Here is a 20,156-nt window from a genome sequence, read left to right on the forward strand (position 1 = left end):
CTCCTCCAAACACAGCGAGTTGAGTTGATGCCAAAGAGCTCGATTTTGGTCTCATCTGACCACAACACTTTCACCCAGTTCTCCTCTGAATCATTCAGATGTTCATTGGCAAACTTCAGACGGCCCTGTATATGTGCTTTCTTGAGCAGGGGGACCTTGCGGGCGCTGCAGGATTTCAGTCCTTCACGGCGTAGTGTGTTACCAATTGATTTCTGGGTGACTATGGTCTCAGCTGTCTTGAGATCATTGACAAGATCCTCCTGTGTAGTTCTGGGCTGATTCCTCACCGTTCTCAAGATCATTGCAACTCCACAAAGTGAGATCTTGCATGGAGCCCCAGGCCGAGGGAGATTGACAGTTATTTTGTGTTTCTTCCATTTGCGAATAATCGCACCAACTGTTGTCACCTTCTCACCAAGCTGCTTGGCGATGGTCTTGTAGCCCATTCCAGCCTTGTGTAGGTCTACAATCTTGGCCCTGACATCCTTGGAGAGCTCTTTGGTCTTGGCCATGGTGGAGAGTTTGGAATCTGATTGATTGATTGCTTCTGTGGACAGGTGTCTTTTATACAGGTAACAAGCTGAGATTAGGAGCACTCCCTTTAAGAGTGTGCTCCTAATCTCAGCTCGTTACCTGTATAAAAGACACCTGGGAGCCAGAAATCTTTCTGATTGAGAGGGGGTCAAATACTTATGTCCCTCATTAAAATGCAAATTAATTTATAACATTTTTGACATGCGTTTTTCTGGATTTTTTTGTTGTTATTCTGTCTCTCACTGTTCAAATAAACCTACCATTAAAATTATAGACTGATCATTTCTTTGTCAGTGGGCAAACGTACAACATCAGCAGGGGATCAAATACTTTTTTCCCTCACTATACACTACATGACCAAAACTACGTGGACACCCATCTCATTCCAAACTCATGGGCATTAATATGGAGTTTGCTGCTATAACAGCCTCCACACTTCTGGGAAGGCTTTCCACTAGATGTTGGAACATTGCTGCAGGGACTTGCTTCCATTCAGCCACAGGAGCATTAGTGAGGTCGGGCACTGATGTTGGGCGATTAGGCCTGGCTCGCAGTCAGCGTTCCAATTCATCCCAAAGGTGTTCGACGGGGTTGAGGTCAGGGCTCTGTGCAGGCCAGCCAAGTTCTTCCACACCGATCTCGACAAACCATTTCTGTATAGACCTCGCTTTGTGCACGGAGCATTGTCATGCTGAAACAGGAAAGGGCCTTCCCCAAACTGTTGCCACAAAGTTGGAAGCACAGAATCGTCTAGAATGTAATTGTATGCTGTAGCATTAAGACTTCCCTTCACTGGAACTAAGGGGCCTAGCACGAACCATGAAAAACAGCCCCAGACCATTATTCCTCCTCCACCCAAACTTTACAGTTGGCACTATGCATTGGGGCAGGTATTGTTCTCCTGGCATCCGCCAAACCCAGATTAGTCTGTAGGACTGTCAGATGATGAAGCGTGATTTATCACTCCAGAGAACACGTTAAACTGCTCCAGAGTTCAATGGCGGTGAGCTTTATACCACTCCAGCTGACGCTTGGCATTGAGCATGGTGATCTTAGGCTTGTGTGTGGCTGCTTGGCCAGGGAAACCCATTTCATGAAGCTCCCGACGAACAGTTCTTGTGCTGAAGTTGTTTCCAGAGGCAGTTCAAATCAATTCTAATCTAATTTGATTGGTCACACGTGTTTAGCAGATGTTATTGCAGGTGTAGCAAAATGTTTGTGTTTCTAGCTCCGACAGTGCAGTAATATCTAACAAGTAATATCTAACAATTTCAGAAAATATACCCAATACACACAAATCTAAGTAAAGCAATGGAATTAAGAATATATAAATATATGGACGAGCAATGTCAGAGCAGCATAGACTAAGATACAGCAACTCTAATAGAATACCTAATCCTCTTTTTGTAGTGCACAGTCCATTGTATTTTGCACCATGCACTATATAGGCCATAGTATGTCATTTCAGATGTAGACCAAGTATCTGTAAGTAAAGATGATACAAGTCTTTAAGTAGGCCAGAAGGACATTAATGTACAGTACTTGGAAAGGAATGTTAGTTGTTTACTTAAAACTAGTGCTGTTTTTAAAGGTTGTTCATTTTGCTGTAGGTCACTCTCCTTCTGAGAACACACTTTAATAATAATAATAATAATAATATGCCATTTAGAATACACTCTTAGAAGAAAGGGTGCTAACTAGATCTATAGAGGCTAGTCCCCATAGGGGAACCCTTTATGGTTGTAGGTAGAACCCTGCAAATTGTTCTACCTAGAACCCTCTATAAAGGGTTCTTCCTCGAACTCTCTGTAAATGGTTCTACCTAGACCCCTCTATTAAAGTGTCTACTTAAAACCCTTGTATCTTGTAATCTAAGGGTTCTAAATGGAACCCTCATTGAATGCTAGAACCCTTTTATCTTTTGATACAAAATGTGCATTCTAAACTGGTGACTTTTCCGAACTAAAATAAAGAGGACTTGCACCCACCAAAACCACCAAGGAGCTGGATGCAATTCAATGCATTACATTCACACTGAGACCTCCAACCCCTCTCTCTCTCTCTGCATGGGTCTGTAAATTGGAATGATGCCTAAGCCCTTGAAACCCATCTCTGCCTAGCCATGAGATTGGAGTGTCTGAAGAGAACTTTGAGACTATAAAGTCAACAGAGATGAAGTTGGAACACGCTGGACGGGTATTTAAGATAATGACTCCAGCATGGATTAATAGATTAGACTTTCAATGGATCTCTAGTTTGCCACTCTTTTTCTTTCTATCTCTCGCCATCCTGTTCTCTCCCTCTCTCTTTCTCTCTCCCTCCCGTTCTCTCTGTGTTAACCTCTCCCTAATATGTAATGCAGTACATGTCACTCATTATGTAACTTACTACAGTATATTGTTTTACTGTCAATTATATAATGAGGGATTCATGCAATCGTATGATGATCCATTTCACCTAAATACATTTTGGCCAAAGAAGGAATAATGTTAGTCTGTAAAAAAATTGAAAGACAGATTATAGTCTAACATTACTATTTATACACTTTTGTCATACAATATATATTTTCATTTCCACACATAATATTGTCGTCACGTCACGACAATACCCATAAGCTTGATATATTTTCCCATTCATTTCTGACATATGACCAATACGTTTTGCCTGTGTGCTTTTGACCATATGACCACAGGGCAGCGAGGTATACATGGCTGTTGCGGTGCAACAGAGCAGAAAACACTAGATGTATGAAGTGACCTACTTCTATGTTTGTATTCCAATCTGGGTTACTGGCTGCCTCTGGCCCCATGGCTGGACAGCGGAAACTGCACAACAAAATGCAGAGACCAACACTATGTTGCCTCCTACTGATCTCCATATAGACCAACACTATGTTGCCTCCTACTGATCTCCATAGAGACCAACACTATGTTGCCTCCTACTGATCTCCATAGAGACCAACACTATGTTGCCTCCTACTGATCTCCATAGAGACCAACACTATGTTGCCTCCTACTGATCTCCATAGAGACCAACACTATGTTGCCTCCTACTGATCTCCATAGAGACCAACACTATGTTGCCTCCTACTGATCTCCATAGAGACCAACACTATGTTGCCTCCTACTGATCTCCATATAGACCAACACTATGTTGCCTCCTACTGATCTCCATAGAGACCAACACTATGTTGCCTCCTACTGATCTCCATAGAGACCAACACTATGTTGCCTCCTACTGATCTCCATATAGACCAACACTATGTTGCCTCCTACTGATCTCCATAGAGACCAACACTATGTTGCCTCCTACTGATCTCCATATAGACCAACACTATGTTGCCTCCTACTGATCTCCAATAGACCAACACTATGTTGCCTCCTACTGATCTCCATATAGACCAACACTATGTTGCCTCCTACTGATCTCCATATAGACCAACACTATGTTGCCTCCTACTGATCTCCATAGAGACCAACACTATGTTGCCTCCTACTGATCTCCATATAGACCAACACTATGTTGCCTCCTACTGATCTCCATATAGACCAACACTATGTTGCCTCCTACTGATCTCCATATAGACCAACACTATGTTGCCTCCTACTGATCTCCATATAGACCAACACTATGTTGCCTCCTACTGATCTCCATATAGACCAACACTATGTTGCCTCCTACTGATCTCCATATAGACCAACACTATGTTGCCTCCTACTGATCTCCATATAGACCAACACTATGTTGCCTCCTACTGATCTCCATATAGACCAACACTATGTTGCCTCCTACTGATCTCCATATAGACCAACACTATGTTGCCTCCTACTGATCTCCATATAGACCAACACTATGTTGCCTCCTATTGATCTCCATATAGACCAACACTATGTTGCCTCCTATTGATCTCCATATAGACCAACACTATGTTGCCTCCTACTGATCTCCATATAGACCAACACTATGTTGCCTCCTACTGATCTCCATATAGACCAACACTATGTTGCCTCCTACTGATCTCCATATAGACCAACACTATGTTGCCTCCTACTGATCTCCATATAGACCAACACTATGTTGCCTCCTACTGAGCTCCATATAGACCAACACTATGTTTCCTCCTACTGATCTCCATAGAGACCAACACTATGTTGCCTCCTACTGATCTCCATAGAGACCAACACTATGTTGCCTCCTACTGATCTCCATATAGACCAACACTATGTTGCCTCCTACTGATCTCCATATAGACCAACACTATGTTGCCTCCTACTGATCTCCATAGAGACCAACACTATGTTTCCTCCTACTGATCTCCATATAGACCAACACTATGTTGCCTCCTATTGATCTCCATAGAGACCAACACTATGTTGCCTCCTACTGATCTCCATAGAGACCAACACTATGTTGCCTCCTACTGATCTCCATAGAGACCAACACTATGTTGCCTCCTACTGATCTCCATAGAGACCAACACTATGTTGCCTCCTATTGAGCTCCATATAGACCAACACTAAGATAAGGGTTAAAGCCATAATTTTCTATTTGTTTGGTAGACAAATGTTTTTTCAGCCCCACCACTTGGTTTAAAGTCATTCAAGAATCATTGGGCATTTATAAATCATTCATTGAAAGGACCATTGAACAGCTGTAAATATTGCAGATTGTGCCTTTAAAGCCAGTCAGCCTCACTAGACATTCAGGAGGCGAAATATAGACACCATTTTCTGTGTGACCGCAGGGCAGCAAGGTTAAGGTTTTTGGGAAAGAAAGGTTTAGGGGTTCATGTCGGTGAGCAGCAATCACCTGTCTTCCTGAACTCTCCCTCTGTTCCAGCGGTCACCAGTGCCCTTGGAATCTAACAGCATTGATTTTGCCTGACTGTGTGTGGTGTGTGTGTACAGATAGGGATCAGTACTCTGCAACGGTCTATGGTGTCACCTCCCCTCGATCTCCAAACTATTATCACAGTGAAGCAAAGCTTGACCTAAAATAATCAATACTAAAAAGAGACATATTGGCACTGTACTGTCTGTGCAATTCTCTGACCGCATGCATTCTGATACAAGATCAGTACATCAGTATACAGAAACCGTAATGGATTTACTACTTAAAATGACAGGAAACACTATCATTCATTTAATGAGATGGCATACCAGGCAATACCTTAACCCCATGAGCCTCCAATCTTTAGTCACGAGACGCTCAGTGATCTAACCCCATTTCTTTATCTGACCTTTCAGTAGTGACTGTCCCCACTGAGAATTGTGAAAAAGTGTGAGTGAGCGGTGAAAGGGGGTAACTTCACTGTCAAAGCCATAATCAAATCAATGAACAAAAACATGTCAGACATGTTTAAAAAAAAAATAACTTTATTAATACTTTTCTTGTTCAAAGAAATACAATATATAAAAGACAGTTCTTTCTACATTTACAGAGCATCGTTTTTGCTTCAGAAAACAGAAACAAATCCTACTTGTACAAAGTGATCAAATAATCAATCCCCTGCACTGACTATGTGCCAAATGGTGTCAGCAATAAAGACAACATATTCCTCTTCTTTATCTTTCAAACAAAGAAAGTCTGTGCAAAGAAAGAATGCATATCAAAACACAATGTGGTTGTCTCAAATGGCACCCTATTCCTAAACAGTGCACTAATTTCGACCAGAGTCCTATGGGCCCTAGTCAAAAGTAGTGCACTGTATAGGGAATAGGGTGACACTTGGGACGCAACCCTGTGTTTGCTACATTAAGGCAAAACCCTACGGATAATACACTTGGGAAGTTTCCTTGGTAAAGTGACAATGTAGATCAAGATTATTTTCTTCCACCAAAAAAAATAACTAAACTCAAAAAGCAGCTAGTATTGCACTGACAGATCGACTAGTACCCTTTAATAATAAAATCTAAAGGAACTCACTAGTTGACCACATAGAACAGAAGTACGGAGGTTTTGAGGAAGCACACACACCGCTACACAGTAGAGGCTGAAAAACAGTAGCCTGGTCCCAGATCTGTTTGTACTGTATAGCTAACTCCTATAGTCTGGGTTAGTTATACAACACAAGCAGATCTGGGATCAGGCAAGAAAAACAGCCTTACTAATAAATAATCACTGATCACTTATTGAGTAAAATAATACAGGGAGCATCTTACTTTGGGGGCCTCCATTTGTGAAGGTTCTGTTGTTATGGGATAAAATGCTGAATGGCTGGAGCTCATGGAGTTCCGTGTGAGTCAGGATTTTTTTCACGAGAGTGGAGTTACTTTATACGACCCATTGGGAATGGACTAGGAGATTCAACAATTTCTCTTTCCCTGTCAGAGTTCTGGTTTGGTTCCAAAACTCTGGGACTCATCTACACATTAATACCGGGCATATCGTCAAGACATCCCCTTGGGTGCATCCCAAATTGCACCCCTTCCCTGCAAAGTGCACTACTGGTCAAAAGTGGTGCACTACATAGGGAATGGGGTGCATTTTCGGACAGTCCTTCTCTAAATCAGAATGCAGTGCTGTACCAGGGCTGTGCGGCTTCCTACCCCCAAATAACTTCTCATTGGCATGGAAACCACAGAACAAAAAAAAAATGCATTTCACTCCATTAGAACCATAAAATTAGATTCTTAAAGCTTAAAACGAAGAAACCTTTTTTAAAAATGCAAATATACTTATAAAACAACTGAACGATGATGTATGTTGCCTACTATTCTCCTAAAACACAGAATTCCCTCATATTGTACAAGCGTTGCAGGTTATGAGCCCAATAGATAATTCACATTCTGTACACAGATATGGAGCGGAAAACACAAAAACAACAAAAGCTCAATCCAAATGAAATAAATCAAATAGCGCCGCTACTGCTGATCAAATCAACTGATGCAATTAAATTAAGAAAATATAATACGCAATAACCCTAAATCTAAAATGGAGGGGTGGAAATTCGAAATCCCAAATCCATCATTGGTTAAAAAATATATATATAGTCGACAGTTGAGAGTGGAGAAATACCACTGTCAGAATGGCAAGGTGATAAACAAAGAAACCGAAACCGTGGTGTTGGGACTGGACTATGCCTGGAATGGCAACATATTCCCTATGTAGTGCATTACTGTCGACATTACTATATAAGGTGCCGTTTGGGACGCAATCTGGGAGTGGGGTGTGGTTTATGTCTCAGTCTGGTAGATCTTGTTGGAGTCGTGGTGGTTGTTGGTGGTATTGGAGTGGGCCTTGGTGTGGCAGGGGTGTGCTAGCCCACCTATAGCTCTGTGGATGGGGCTGCTGTTGTCGTCGTGGGAGGTGTTGCTGAGGTTCAGGAGACTGGTGCAGGTGGGCAGGTAGACATGCTGCACGTGTTCCACCTCAGATCGACACACCGGACACAACTGGGGAGAGATGGGTGAACGTCAACATAAGACTAGCGGTCACTTGTTAAGTTACAGATAAGGAACAGGTCAAATACATACTGTATCAAAGAACATGAAGACTTGGCTGTCAGAGGTTTGGTAAAGCATTGGCAGTGTTACTACGGTCTTTGGACCACTGTGCTACAAGTAGTTCACATGCAGAGCCACAATGCTTCAATGCAGGGTTCACACCATTTTTCAAATGGTTCATAAACCACACTGTATTTATCAGTGGAGGCTGCTGAGTGGAGGACAGCTCATAATAATGGCTGGAATGGAATCAACCACTATTTGTTTTAGTTTTTTTGCACCTTTATTTAACTAGGCAAGTCAGTTAAGAACAAATTCTTATTTACAATGACGGCCTACCCCGGCCAAACCCTCCCCTAACCCGGACGACGCCGGGCCAATTGTGCAATGCCCTATGGGGCTCCCAATCATGGCCGGATGTGATACAGCCCGGGATCGAACCAGGGTCTGTAGTGACGCCTCTAGCACTGAGATGCAGTGCCTTAGACCACTGCGCAGTCCTCCCCTCAGCAGTGTTTTGGCTGTTCACATGTGAGTCAAACTCATTACATAAATGCATGAACACCCACCACCACCACCACCACCACATGCCCTGGGCTGCAGAATGGACCAGGCAGCCAGTCTCTCAGAAACATATTTAAGACATCCAGAACACAGACCAATTATACTAACCAGTCTGTCAAAGTGACAGTGAAGAGTAGTGGAATAACACTCCAATTTAATTTAGCCAGTCAATTGTATTGAAGCCGTGTAAAAGCCTGTTAGTTAACCAACCGGGACCTCTAGATCGAATTACCCACGATACACTCTGTTCAGAAAAAGCTAAGGGGGCGGCCATCTTGGAATGATTTTTTCTCCCTGAAATGTTTTCCCTGCGTGTCAGTTCTCTCCTCTCACTGTGTTTGGGTCCAGCCACACAACACGACACGTTTCCCTGTGGATTTAATGGAATAAACATTTGCTGGCCTGCTGCCGGCAGCTTTAATCCACAGCCACTAATTCACCGTCTGCGGCGGCAGTTCAAATAAAATTTAGGAGATTAGTGGGAGGGCCAATGAGGTTAGCTGAACCCATACATGAGGAAAACGCTGGATCGGTTTTTAAAAGTCATAAAATGGATATGAGAGACTGCTCAGAGGGAGAGTGACTCAGGAGAAAAGAGAAGTATTCTCCTTGAATCCGTGCTCTGCCACTCATGTACACAGCAAGAACCCCAGAGTGTGCTTGTTGTGTTATGCCAAGGACTACCACTACCATCACTAACAAACTTTGTCCAGGTTCCAATACTCTTCAACAGCGTCCTACATTTCCAAGTGTTCTTTCCTTCAAGGGGACAAAGGATCGGATTGGTTTCTGTCCTACTGCTGTAGTTTATTAAGACCAAGCTGAAATATGTCCTCATGAAAGATGAGAAAAGGAAGACATTTAAACCTAGTGAGACAGCTGCATATTCTGGGGGTAGATTGTAGTGGTGGCATCCTAATGTCGACTTGACCAAAAACCATCAACAAAATCAATGTGCATAGTTCAAGTGTTCTCTCTATCATGGACTAGCAGTTGTTTCTCAATTTGACCAAAATCAACATGCAGAACATAACATTCAATAATTTACAAGCATTCACTTCCATCTCGGTCTCCTTACCTGTAGTTGGTTGGCGCAGGTCTGGCAGCACACCATGTGTCCACAGGGGCAGAAGGCTGCATCTATCTCCTCCTCACAGCACAGCATACACAGCAGAGCCTCTCTGAGCTTCTCTAGTCTCTCCAGCAGCGCCCTGCTCTGCTGGCAGCTCCCACAGTCCTCCCCCATCCCCTCCCCCTTGCCACGAAGGGGACTGTGCCCCGATGGCGTCCTCTCGCCGCCTGTCCCCGCCGCTCGTGCCACCAGATCCACGATGCCGGCATTGTAGAGCGCCCGGCGTGCATAGTCGTAGACCTCCTTGGAGGTGCGTCGGATGTCAAAGACGTACTTCTTGCCCAGGTTGATGTTCTCGTTGAGGAAGAGCGAGGCCAGGTGGCCCTTGAAGTCACGGCTGTACTGCATCATCACTGCGCTGGTCACCGTGTCACACCTGGAGGAGAGAAGGAGACGTTATTAACCAAGAAGTCGATCTCATTTTGTCTTCATCGGTCATCGAATGTTGGACACTATTTTTTAATCAATTGATTCCTCCATTTTCCCCTTTGACTCAACCTATACATGTGATTGATCATGTTTAACAGCAATAAAGAACTAGAAATCCTCTAAACTTATTCAGAAAAATAGTCACTACACTAAGCTCAAGTACAGAACAAGCCCCACCTGCACAACCTGGGGAAGACATGGAGAAAGGTTCTGCAAAACCCCCCACACACAACCAGAGGTCATCTGTGGACCTTTGGGTCTATTGTAACCCAGCTGTGAACAATCTCATTGCCCTGCAGTAGGACAATTTAAATGGCTGACATCCATTTTTCCAGGAAGAATTAAGCACTTTTTCATTAATATCAACACTTAGACCTGTACAGTATGGCTTCATCAATCACTTCAGACCAAGGACATGTAAAATGATTTGGTGAATTGGTAGATAGAGTGGCTTCAACAAACGTCCTAAGGACCATACATAGCACAGTCTCAGTGAATGTGTACAACTGTAGTTCATTTACATTTTTACATTTTAGTCATTTAGCAGACGCTCTTATCCAGAGCGACTTACAGTTAGTGAATACATATTTTTTTATACTGGCCCCCCGTGGGAATCGAACCCATAACCCTGGCGTTGCAAACGCCATGCTCTATCAACTGAGCTACATCCCTGCCGGCCATTCCCTCCCCTACCCTGGACGACGCTGGGCCAATTGTGCGCCGCCCATGAGTCTCCCGGTCGCGGCCGGCTGCGACAGAGCCTGGATTCGAACCAGGATCTCTAGTGGCGCAGTGCCTTAGACCACTGCGCCACTCAGGAGTAGTTCAGGATGCATATTCAGCAAGCAGCACTTCACAACAGAGCAGAACGTTGAGTCTGCTGAGAGAACCTGACCTATCAGGACTTCTAAAATGGGGAAGTGAAACGCGTGACTGGTTGGCTATCCCCTAGGCAGTAGAATGCCACAGCACTCCAGGAGCGTTAGTGTATTCTGAGGGCCGTAAAGTTGGCTGAATAAGTGACAGAAATAACATTTAGAGGATGCTCCAGTTGGTAGTGTAAACAAACATGTTGTCAACACATTAGCATGACCGTGCAGCCCATGGGTGGTTGTCAGTGTTTGTGGCTCTATACTATACTCAGAGGCTCTCCTTTCAACCCTACTAAATAGTTTGCAGAGAACATGGAACATTTGATCAATAATGCCTTGGATCACTTGGTGATCAAATCCAACTGCACAGATATGATCACTATATGCAGGGTGCACTGTATAATTGGACTGCACGTGTTTGTGTTTCGGCTCCCCACAAGTGAATCCTCTCCTGTCCCCTCACCTGTAGAAGGCATGAGTCTCTGTGATGGCCCGGTACAGTCCGCTGGCAGCCCGGTTGCTGATTAGCTTGAATAGCAGAACCACACTGTCGCTGGTATCCTTGATCACCGTCAGGTAAACACTCTTCCCTGACTGGGTGGCTATTTGGATTATGGGATAGCTGATCCTAGAAATTGATAAAAAAAGCTGAAGTTGGAAACTATTCTTTAAACTACAATCCTGTAACATTACACAATGTTGTACAACAATAACATTTTGTAATATTACAGGATTTCAGTTCCATGATGACAATCGCAGAACAATAAGAGATTTCCTCAAAGGTAAAGATGGTGGGATAAGTCAGGGGGACTTTCCACTTCATAGATATTGACATTCCAGTAAGGCACAGTATTTGTAGGAGATCCTCTGAACTATTTACAGTAGATTGTATATTGTACGCCCCACATACAAAGCGCTCTGATGATATGGTTTTAGTCTCTATTATGTCTGAGCTGACTACACAAGATATGGAGCAGTTGGTTAACTAGCCTGAAGACCCTTCATTTACCTGTTGACCAGGCTGAAGTCCTCTTTACAGACAGTGATGCCCTCCGGACCCACCCCTATGGCCAGCCTCTGTGCCTCTGCGTCCCTGGCCCAGTGCCACTCCACCCCGTAGTGCTCCAGACTGGACACAAGCTGCAGGGCCTGGTACTCCACCGACCCCAGGCTCTGACCCTCCAACGCCTTGTGCTTAGAGATTATACTGTGGAGGGAGGGAAGGGATCGAGAAAGAGACGGCAGTGTCACTACTGGTTCACATGCAGAGCTTCAAAAGGATTTACACAGAGCAACCATGCTTCAAATAGCTCATATTCTGTATTCATTTCATGGGACGGCTGTGAGAAAACAGTACAGAAATCACATCTTCACACAGCTGAACGTGACAGACTGCTGGGTGCTGCCTGAGCTGTCAATCAAATCGGTCACCCAGAGAGTAGATTTTCTAATATAATCCCATCATCCCCCTAATCTGAGCAAATAATAAAGGGAATCAATTACTAGAATGTAATGTGAGCCTCTGCAATAAATGTTATGACATAATTAAACAGTACAGATATTGGTTGTGTCATCCTCCCAAGGCATAAACTTGATTAGACGGAGCGAGAATGTCCAGAAAATTACCCATAGTGCAATAGAAGTATGCTTTCGCCAATTACTAAAAACAAACAGAGCTCACCAAATGGGCTATTATAATTTTGACAACAAACTAACAAGAGAATATTATGTCCATATAAGCCTGATTAAACCCAGTACATTGACATTTGCATTTACCCTCCAATTACAATGTCAGGGGGGATCCTAGAGTGTCTATGCCTTCATCTGTATCCTAGAGTGTGTGTATATCCTAGAGTGTGTGTATATCCTAGAGTGTGTGTAAACACAGCAATAGATCTGTCCTCTGACCTAGCACAAACAGTCCCTAGTTTAGCTTGGCCTGCACCCAAACTGCTGCTTCTCAAACTGTTGATTTAACCAGTCAACGAGCTGCTGGGCTACTCCCTGGCATGGTTCTCCCAACCATGTTGTTATTGCGTGTGAGTGAGTGAGTAAGTGAGAGTGTATTGTGGGCTTTATGGGTTGGTGGTGGAAAACGAAACAGATGTGGGCATTGACTCGCTTTTAGGTTTAGTTTCACAGAAAGGATTAATAAGTTGATGTTTAACACCTAGTTATAGCCCTGGTTTTTATGGCTGTTTAAAGGAAAATGGGTCAAGTAAGATAAAATACTATTCCTATATCAAGTTTTGATTTGTATGATTTAGAGTGTTTCCAGAATATGTAGGACATTTAACTGGCTAAAACTCAAACCTGCTACTGTAGCTCTAATTCTCCCTTAGGTTTTCAGTTCAATGCCTGAACAGGTTTGGTTCATGACTAAGAAAAACAAGCGACTGCATTGTAGGAACACGGGAAGGGTGTGTCTCTGTAGAGGGAACATCGTGACCATGTGTTATCAAGTTTGCGTCCAAAATGGCACCCTTTTCCCTATCTAGTGCACTACTGTTGACCAGAGCCTATGGGGAAATAGTGTGCCATTTTGGACACTAGCTAGCTATTGGGAGAAATTTCGGACACTACCCACATTTCCTCCGTCTGTTGCTCATGTCATGCTGGGTGACATCATTACATTTACATTGTAGTCATTTAGCAGACGCTCTTATCCAGAGCCACTTACAGTTAGCACATACATTCTTTTATCGAACCCACAACCCTGGCGTTGCAAACGCCATGCTCTACCAACTGAGCTACATCCCCTGCTGGCCATTTCCTCCCCTACCCTGGACGACGCTGGGCCAATTGTGCGCCGCCCCATGGGTCTCCCGGTCGTGGGACAAACTTTGTTGTTCCAATTGCAAACCAACCTCCGTTGGTGAAAAACAAGTGGGTACATGGCGTCAACATGGGAGAGGAAGGAAGGGTGTGCTTTCTTTCTGAACCTTGTGAGCATGTGTTGTTTAATATTAAAATTAAAGATCACTTTATTGGCCAATTGCACACAGGGTCCAACCAAAATCTTACTTCTGCTTTTAACCCAACCCCTGTGGTGGAGCTGTGGTGTTATCTATACTGAACAAAAATATAAAACGCAACATGTAACAATTTCAAAGATTTTACTGAGTTACTGTTCATATAAAGAAATCAGTCAATTGAAATAAATTAGGCCCTAATCTATGGAATTCACATGACTGGGAATACAGACGGTCACAGATACCTTACAAAAGAGGTAGGGGCATGGATCAGAAAACCAGTCAATATCTGGTGTGCCTCATGCAGCACAACATCTCCTTTGCATTGAGTTGAACAGGCTGTTGATTGTGGAATGTTGTCCCACTCCTCTTCAATGGCTGTGCGAAGTTGCTAGATATTGTCGAGAACTGGAACACGCTGTCATACACGTCGCTCCAGAGCATCCCAAACATGCTCAATGGGTGACACGTCTGAGTATGCAGGCCATGGAAGAACTTGGACATTTTCAGCTTCCAGGAATTGTGTACCAGATCCTTGTAACATGGGGCCGTGCATTATCATGCTGAAACATGAGGTGGATGAATGGAACGACAATGGGCCTCAGGATCTCATCACTGTATCTGTGCATTCAAATTGCCATCGATAAAATGTAATTGTGTTCGTTGTCCGTAGCGTATGTCATACCATAACCCCACCAGGGGGCACTCTGTTCACAAACATTGACATCAGCAAACCGCTCGCCCACACGACGCCATACATGCAACGCTGTCTGCCATCTCCCCGGTACAGTTGAAACCAGAATTCATCCCTGAAGAGCACACTTCTCCAGCATGCCAGTGGCCATCGAAGGTGATCATCTGCCTACTAAAGTCTGTTACGACGCCGAACTGCAGTCAGGTCAAGACCCTGGTGAGGATGACGAGCACGCAGATGAGCTTCCCGAGACGGTTTTTGACAGTTTGTGCAAAACTTGTTCGGTTGTGCAAACCCTCTGGCAACAGCTCTGGTGGACATTCCTACAGTCAGCAAGCCAATTGCACGCTCCTTCAAAACTTGAGACATCTGTGGCATTGTGCCGTGTGACAAAACTGCACATGGCCTTTTGTCCCGAGCACAAGGTGCACCTGTGTAATTATCATGCCGTTTAATCAGCTTCTTGATATGCCACATCGGTCAGGTGGATGGATTATCTTGGCAAAGGAGAAATGCTCACTAACAGGGATGTAAAAAAATTGTGCACAACATCTTTACATTTTTTTTTTTTTTAGTCATTTAGCAGACGCTCTTATCCAGAGCGACTTACAGTTAGTGAATACATATATATATATTTTTTGTTGTGGGAATCAAACCCACAACCCTGGCGTTGCAAACGCCATGCTCTATCAACTGAGCTACATCCCTGCCGGCCATTCCCTCCCCTACCCTGGACGACGCTGGGCCAATTGTGCGCCGCCCATGAGTCTCCCGGTCGCGGCCGGCTGCGACAGAGCCTGGATTCGAACCAGGATCTCTAGTGGCACAGTTAGCACTGCGATGCAGTGCCTTAGACCACTGCGCCACTCAGGAGTATGGAAAATGACTGGGATCTTTTATTTCAGCTCATGAAACCAACACTTTACATGTTGCGTTTATATTTTTGTTCAGTGTGGTTTCCTCTGTGTCTGTTGCTCTGCACACATTGGGTGATGTGTGTGTATGTGTGCTGGGGATTTCCAAACTGTGCTACTGTCTGCATTGCCAGTGTAACTCATACCAGGTTCTCATGGTACTAATTTTTATGTCAGCTGCACACTACTGACTGGTTCATAGCCAAAAGGTAACTAGAAGGCAATGTTATGGCTGGAGAAAATCATGGGTTAGGGTGTAGTAAATTATAATAGTATTTCACACCGAATTGTTTGTTTTGAGCACCAACCATAGATTCTTGGGAATAGGAACACAGCTTGTGTACCCAAGTCTAGCCAACGCAACATAAGTTTTTCATGTAAATTATGGTGATAAATGATTAAAGGTATAACCTGTTTTTGGATTAATTTTAAACATTGGGAATTTCTCTTTGAAGCACCTGACTAGATGTCTGACTGATGTTGGATGAATCATTAACAAAACATCTGGTACTTGGTTCAGCTAGATTTGGATACTTTCATACCATAAGCCTCTGATAACATTACAGTCTACCCTATCTGTTCACTAAGCCAGCCAGCAACCTTGTCAAGGGCAGTTTTGTTTTCAAAATTCCAACAGTGTATTCATGTCCTGCAAACTCCAACTCCATCCAATTATTATTAAGGCTCAAGCTTAAATCATTTTTTAACACACCAGAGGTGTGTGTGTGCGTCGGTGTGTCCAATCTACACTCGTCGTCTAACATATCCCCCAGGAGTACCCTGCCCTTACCTGTCGACTGTTGCCGGGCAGGGTTCGCTCCCACACAGCTCAGAGTAGCAGTATTTGGCAGTGTTCTGGTTGTAGTCTCTGAACTCTGCCTGGGCCAGTAGGGCACTCAGCTCCTCAGCCTGCTCTGAACACATCCTCAGGTGGCCGCTGTGAAGGTCCTCCTTGACGTGCATGAAGAACACATGCCTGGTGTAGGGAAGAGAGAGCGGGAGGAGACATTAGACATGGACTGGAACAGGTGATGATTGGGGAGGAAAGGGGGAGTACACAGGGCCTGGAACCAAACAGGTGATGGTTGGTAGATCAGAGAGGGACACAGAATGGAGCAGGTGGTTATAGAGGTTGGGTTACACACACACTGAGCAAGTGAAAGCTGTTCCCAGTCAGACAGTGTGACGTGGTTTGACTTTTAACCCAGTGACAGTCAGTGTGTTCTAATGGCTCTCATCACGGTAGCAGAGTGCAGTGTACACACACACACACACACACACAGAGCTCTATAGCTATTATCATAGTGTTCAGAGTGTAAGAGGAGCAGGAGCTAGCCTTGTACAGCTTCTGCATTGACTAAACCCAGTGGTGTGCTGCGGAGCGATAAGCAGCCAGGTTGCTACTGCTGCTGTGTTGTAACACTGTGGGGTCTGGGTACGATAGCACCATTTAGCCTAGGCATCCCTCGCTCTTTCCCTCCCTCCTTCTGCCTGGCTGCCTTGCTCATTCATTTATTGTCGCGAATGTTTTCCCCGTTAAATACAAACACAAGCCCACACAAAGACAGGGCTAAATCAATGTAATGACAACACAACGCTGTAATCTTGTTCTTTTGGCGAGGTAAGGGCCCTTTCCGGTTGTGGGTAAACACTTGTTATTGTGCCAAATTCAACATGCACCCGAAGGGGGGAAACGTGATAAAACAACAAGGAAGACTTTGGTCTGTGTGCAGAACACTGGGCTGAGGCCAGCCCAATACAAACAACCAGAGTCAAGGAGGCTTTCATTGTTTTCACCGAAAGCTTTGTTTCTTGTTTATTAGGTTTCAGAGATGTCGTGAATGATTAGAAGTTAGGTCAGATGGACCTTGACCTGGCTATGTGACATGATATACAGTGAGGGAAAAAAGTATTTGATCCCCTGCTGATTTTGTAAGTTTGCCCACTGACAAAGACATGATCAGTCTATACTTTTAATGGTAGGTTTATTAGAACAGTGAGAGACAGAATAACAAAACAAAAATCCAGAAAAACGCATGTCAAAAATGTTATGAATTGATTTGCATTTTAATGAGGGAAATAAGTATTTGACACCTCTGCAAAACATGACTTAGTACATTTACATTTTTACATTTTTGTCATTTAGCAGACGCTCTTATCCAGAGCGACTTACATTTGCCACCTTAGTACTTGGTGGCAAAACCCTTGTTGGCAATCACAGAGGTCAGACGTTTCTTGTAGTTGGCCACCAGGTTTGCACACATCTCAGGAGGGATTTTGTCCCACTCCTCTTTGCAGATCTTCTCCAAGTCATTAAGGTTTCGAGGCTGACGTTTGGCAACTCGAACCTTCAGCTCCCTCCACAGATTTTCTATGGGATTAAGGTCTGGAGACTAGCTAGGCCACTCCAGGACCTTAATGTGCTTCTTCTTGAGCCACTCCTTTGTTGCCTTGGTCGTGTGTTTTGGGTCATTGTCATGCTGGAATACCCATCCACGACCCATTTTCAATGCCCTGGCTGAGGGAAGGAGGTTCTCACCCATGATTTGACAGTACATGGCCTCGTCCATCGTCCCTTTGATGCGGTGAAGTTGTCCTGTCCCCTTAGCAGAAAAACACCCCCAAAGCATAATGTTTCCACCTCCATGTTTGACGGTGGGGATGGTGTTCTTGGGGTCATAGGCAGCATTCCTCCTCCTCCAAACACGGCGAGTTGAGTTGATGCCAAAGAGCTCGATTTTGGTCTCATCTGACCACAACACTTCCACCCAGTTCAGGCCGAGGGAGACTGACAGTTCTTGTGTGTTTCTTCCATTTGCGAATAATCGCACCAACTGTTGTCACCTTCTCACCAAGCTGCTTGGCGATGGTCTTGTAGCCCATTCCAGCCTTGTGTAGGTCCACAATCTTGTCCCTGACATCCTTGGAGAGCTCTTTGGTCTTGGCCATGGTGGAGAGTTTGGAATCTGATTGATTGATTGCTTCTGTGGACAGGTGTCTTTTATACAGGTAACAAACTGAGATTAGGAGCACTCCCTTTAAGAGTGTGCTCCTAATCTCAGCTCGTTACCTGTATAAAAGACACCTGGGAGCCAGAATTCTTTCTGATTGAGAGTGGGTCAAATACTTATTTCCCTCATTAAAATGCAAATCAATTTATAACATTTTTGACATGCATTTTTCTGGATTTTTTTGTTGTTATTCTGTCTCTCACTGTTCAAATAAACCTACCATTAAAATTATAGACTGATCATTTCTTTGTCAGTGGGCAAACGTACAAAATCAGCAGGGGATCAAATACTTTTTTCCCCTCACTGTAACACTTTCAACAGAAAGAGTTTGGGAAACCCTGGGTTAAACAATAACTAGTATGACAGAGGACTCATTCTCTCCCATCAAAAGGAGGGTGAACAAGAGGAGAGTGGCCTAGTCTCAGACCTAAACTGAAAACTAGCACAAACCGGTCCAGTAACCCTCCCTCTCTCTCCCCCCTCAGATGGGATCAAGTCAACTGGAGTGAACCACACCAGACTCCCTTCTTGTTTCTCACATATACCGTAAAACTTCAATAAAAAATAGCCTGGGCATTTATTTGCTTAAATCACTGAACACAACAGGCGCTTATTAGAGACAGGCTTCTATTTGAGCCAGGTGTCCATTTCCTTCATGCACATAGCTTTTGCTCACTTGCATAGTTAATCGTTTAATTCCAGCATTTCAATCAATTTCTTCATTTCCTGCACCACATTTCTTGTATCTTATTATGCCAGGGACGTCATCATGAAACATCATGAGACCTGTCTTTGTTATAAACACCTCTGATACACAGAGAAGCCCCATCTGATACATACAGTTGAAGTTGGAAGTTTACATACACTTAGGTTGGAGTCATTAAAACTTGTTTTTCAACCACATCACACATTTCTTGTTAACAAACTATAGTTTTGGCAAGTCGGTTAGGACATCTACTTTGTGCATGACAAGTAATTTTTCCAGCAATTGTTTACAGAGATTATTTCACTTATAATTCACTGTATCACAATTCCAGTGGGTCAGACGTTTACATACACTAAGTTGACTGTGCCTTTTAACATCTTGGAAAATTCCAGAAAATAATGTCATGGCTTTAGAAGCTTCTGATAGGCTAATTGACATCATTTGAGTCAATTGGAGGTGTACCTGTGGATGTATTTCAAGGCCTACCTTCAAACTCAATGCCTCTTTGCTTGACATCATAGGAAAATCAAAAGATATCAGCAAATAAATAAATTGTAGACCTCCACAAGTCTGGTTCATCCTTGGGAGCAATTTCCAAACGCCTGAAGGTACCACGTTCATCTGTACAAACAATAGTACGCAAGTATGAACACCATAGGACGACGCAGCCGTCATACCGCTCAGGAAGGAGACGCGTTCTGTCTCCTAGAGATGAACGTACTTTGGTGCAAAAAGTGCAAATCAATCCCAGAACAACAGCATATTACCTTGTGAAGATACTGGAGGAAACAGGTTCAAAAATATCTATATCCACAGTAAAACTAGTCCTGTATCGACATAACCTGAAAGGCCGCTCAGCAAGGAAGAAGCCACTGCCCCAAAA

At 43.9% G+C, this 20,156-nt stretch overlaps 1 protein-coding gene across 1 annotated transcript in view; it reads right to left on the reverse strand.

The window, feature by feature from the left end:
• Positions 1-5,887: 5,887 nt before the first annotated feature.
• LOC121586653 (E3 ubiquitin-protein ligase MYLIP-A) overlaps positions 5,888-20,156 on the reverse strand; it is a 34,995-nt gene continuing 20,726 nt past the window's right edge. Inside the window, exons 3-7 of the mRNA XM_041903550.2 lie at positions 16,347-16,532; positions 11,986-12,183; positions 11,440-11,604; positions 9,622-10,051; positions 5,888-7,928 (exon numbers count right to left, since the gene is read on the reverse strand). Coding sequence (XP_041759484.1) covers positions 7,710-7,928; positions 9,622-10,051; positions 11,440-11,604; positions 11,986-12,183; positions 16,347-16,532 — 1,198 coding nt within the window. The 3' untranslated portion in view covers positions 5,888-7,709. The remainder of the gene's footprint in view (positions 7,929-9,621; positions 10,052-11,439; positions 11,605-11,985; positions 12,184-16,346; positions 16,533-20,156) is intronic.

The sequence above is a fragment of the Coregonus clupeaformis genome, chromosome 17 (genome assembly GCF_020615455.1).
Source record: "Coregonus clupeaformis isolate EN_2021a chromosome 17, ASM2061545v1, whole genome shotgun sequence".
NCBI classification, from domain to species: Eukaryota; Metazoa; Chordata; class Actinopteri; order Salmoniformes; family Salmonidae; genus Coregonus; species Coregonus clupeaformis.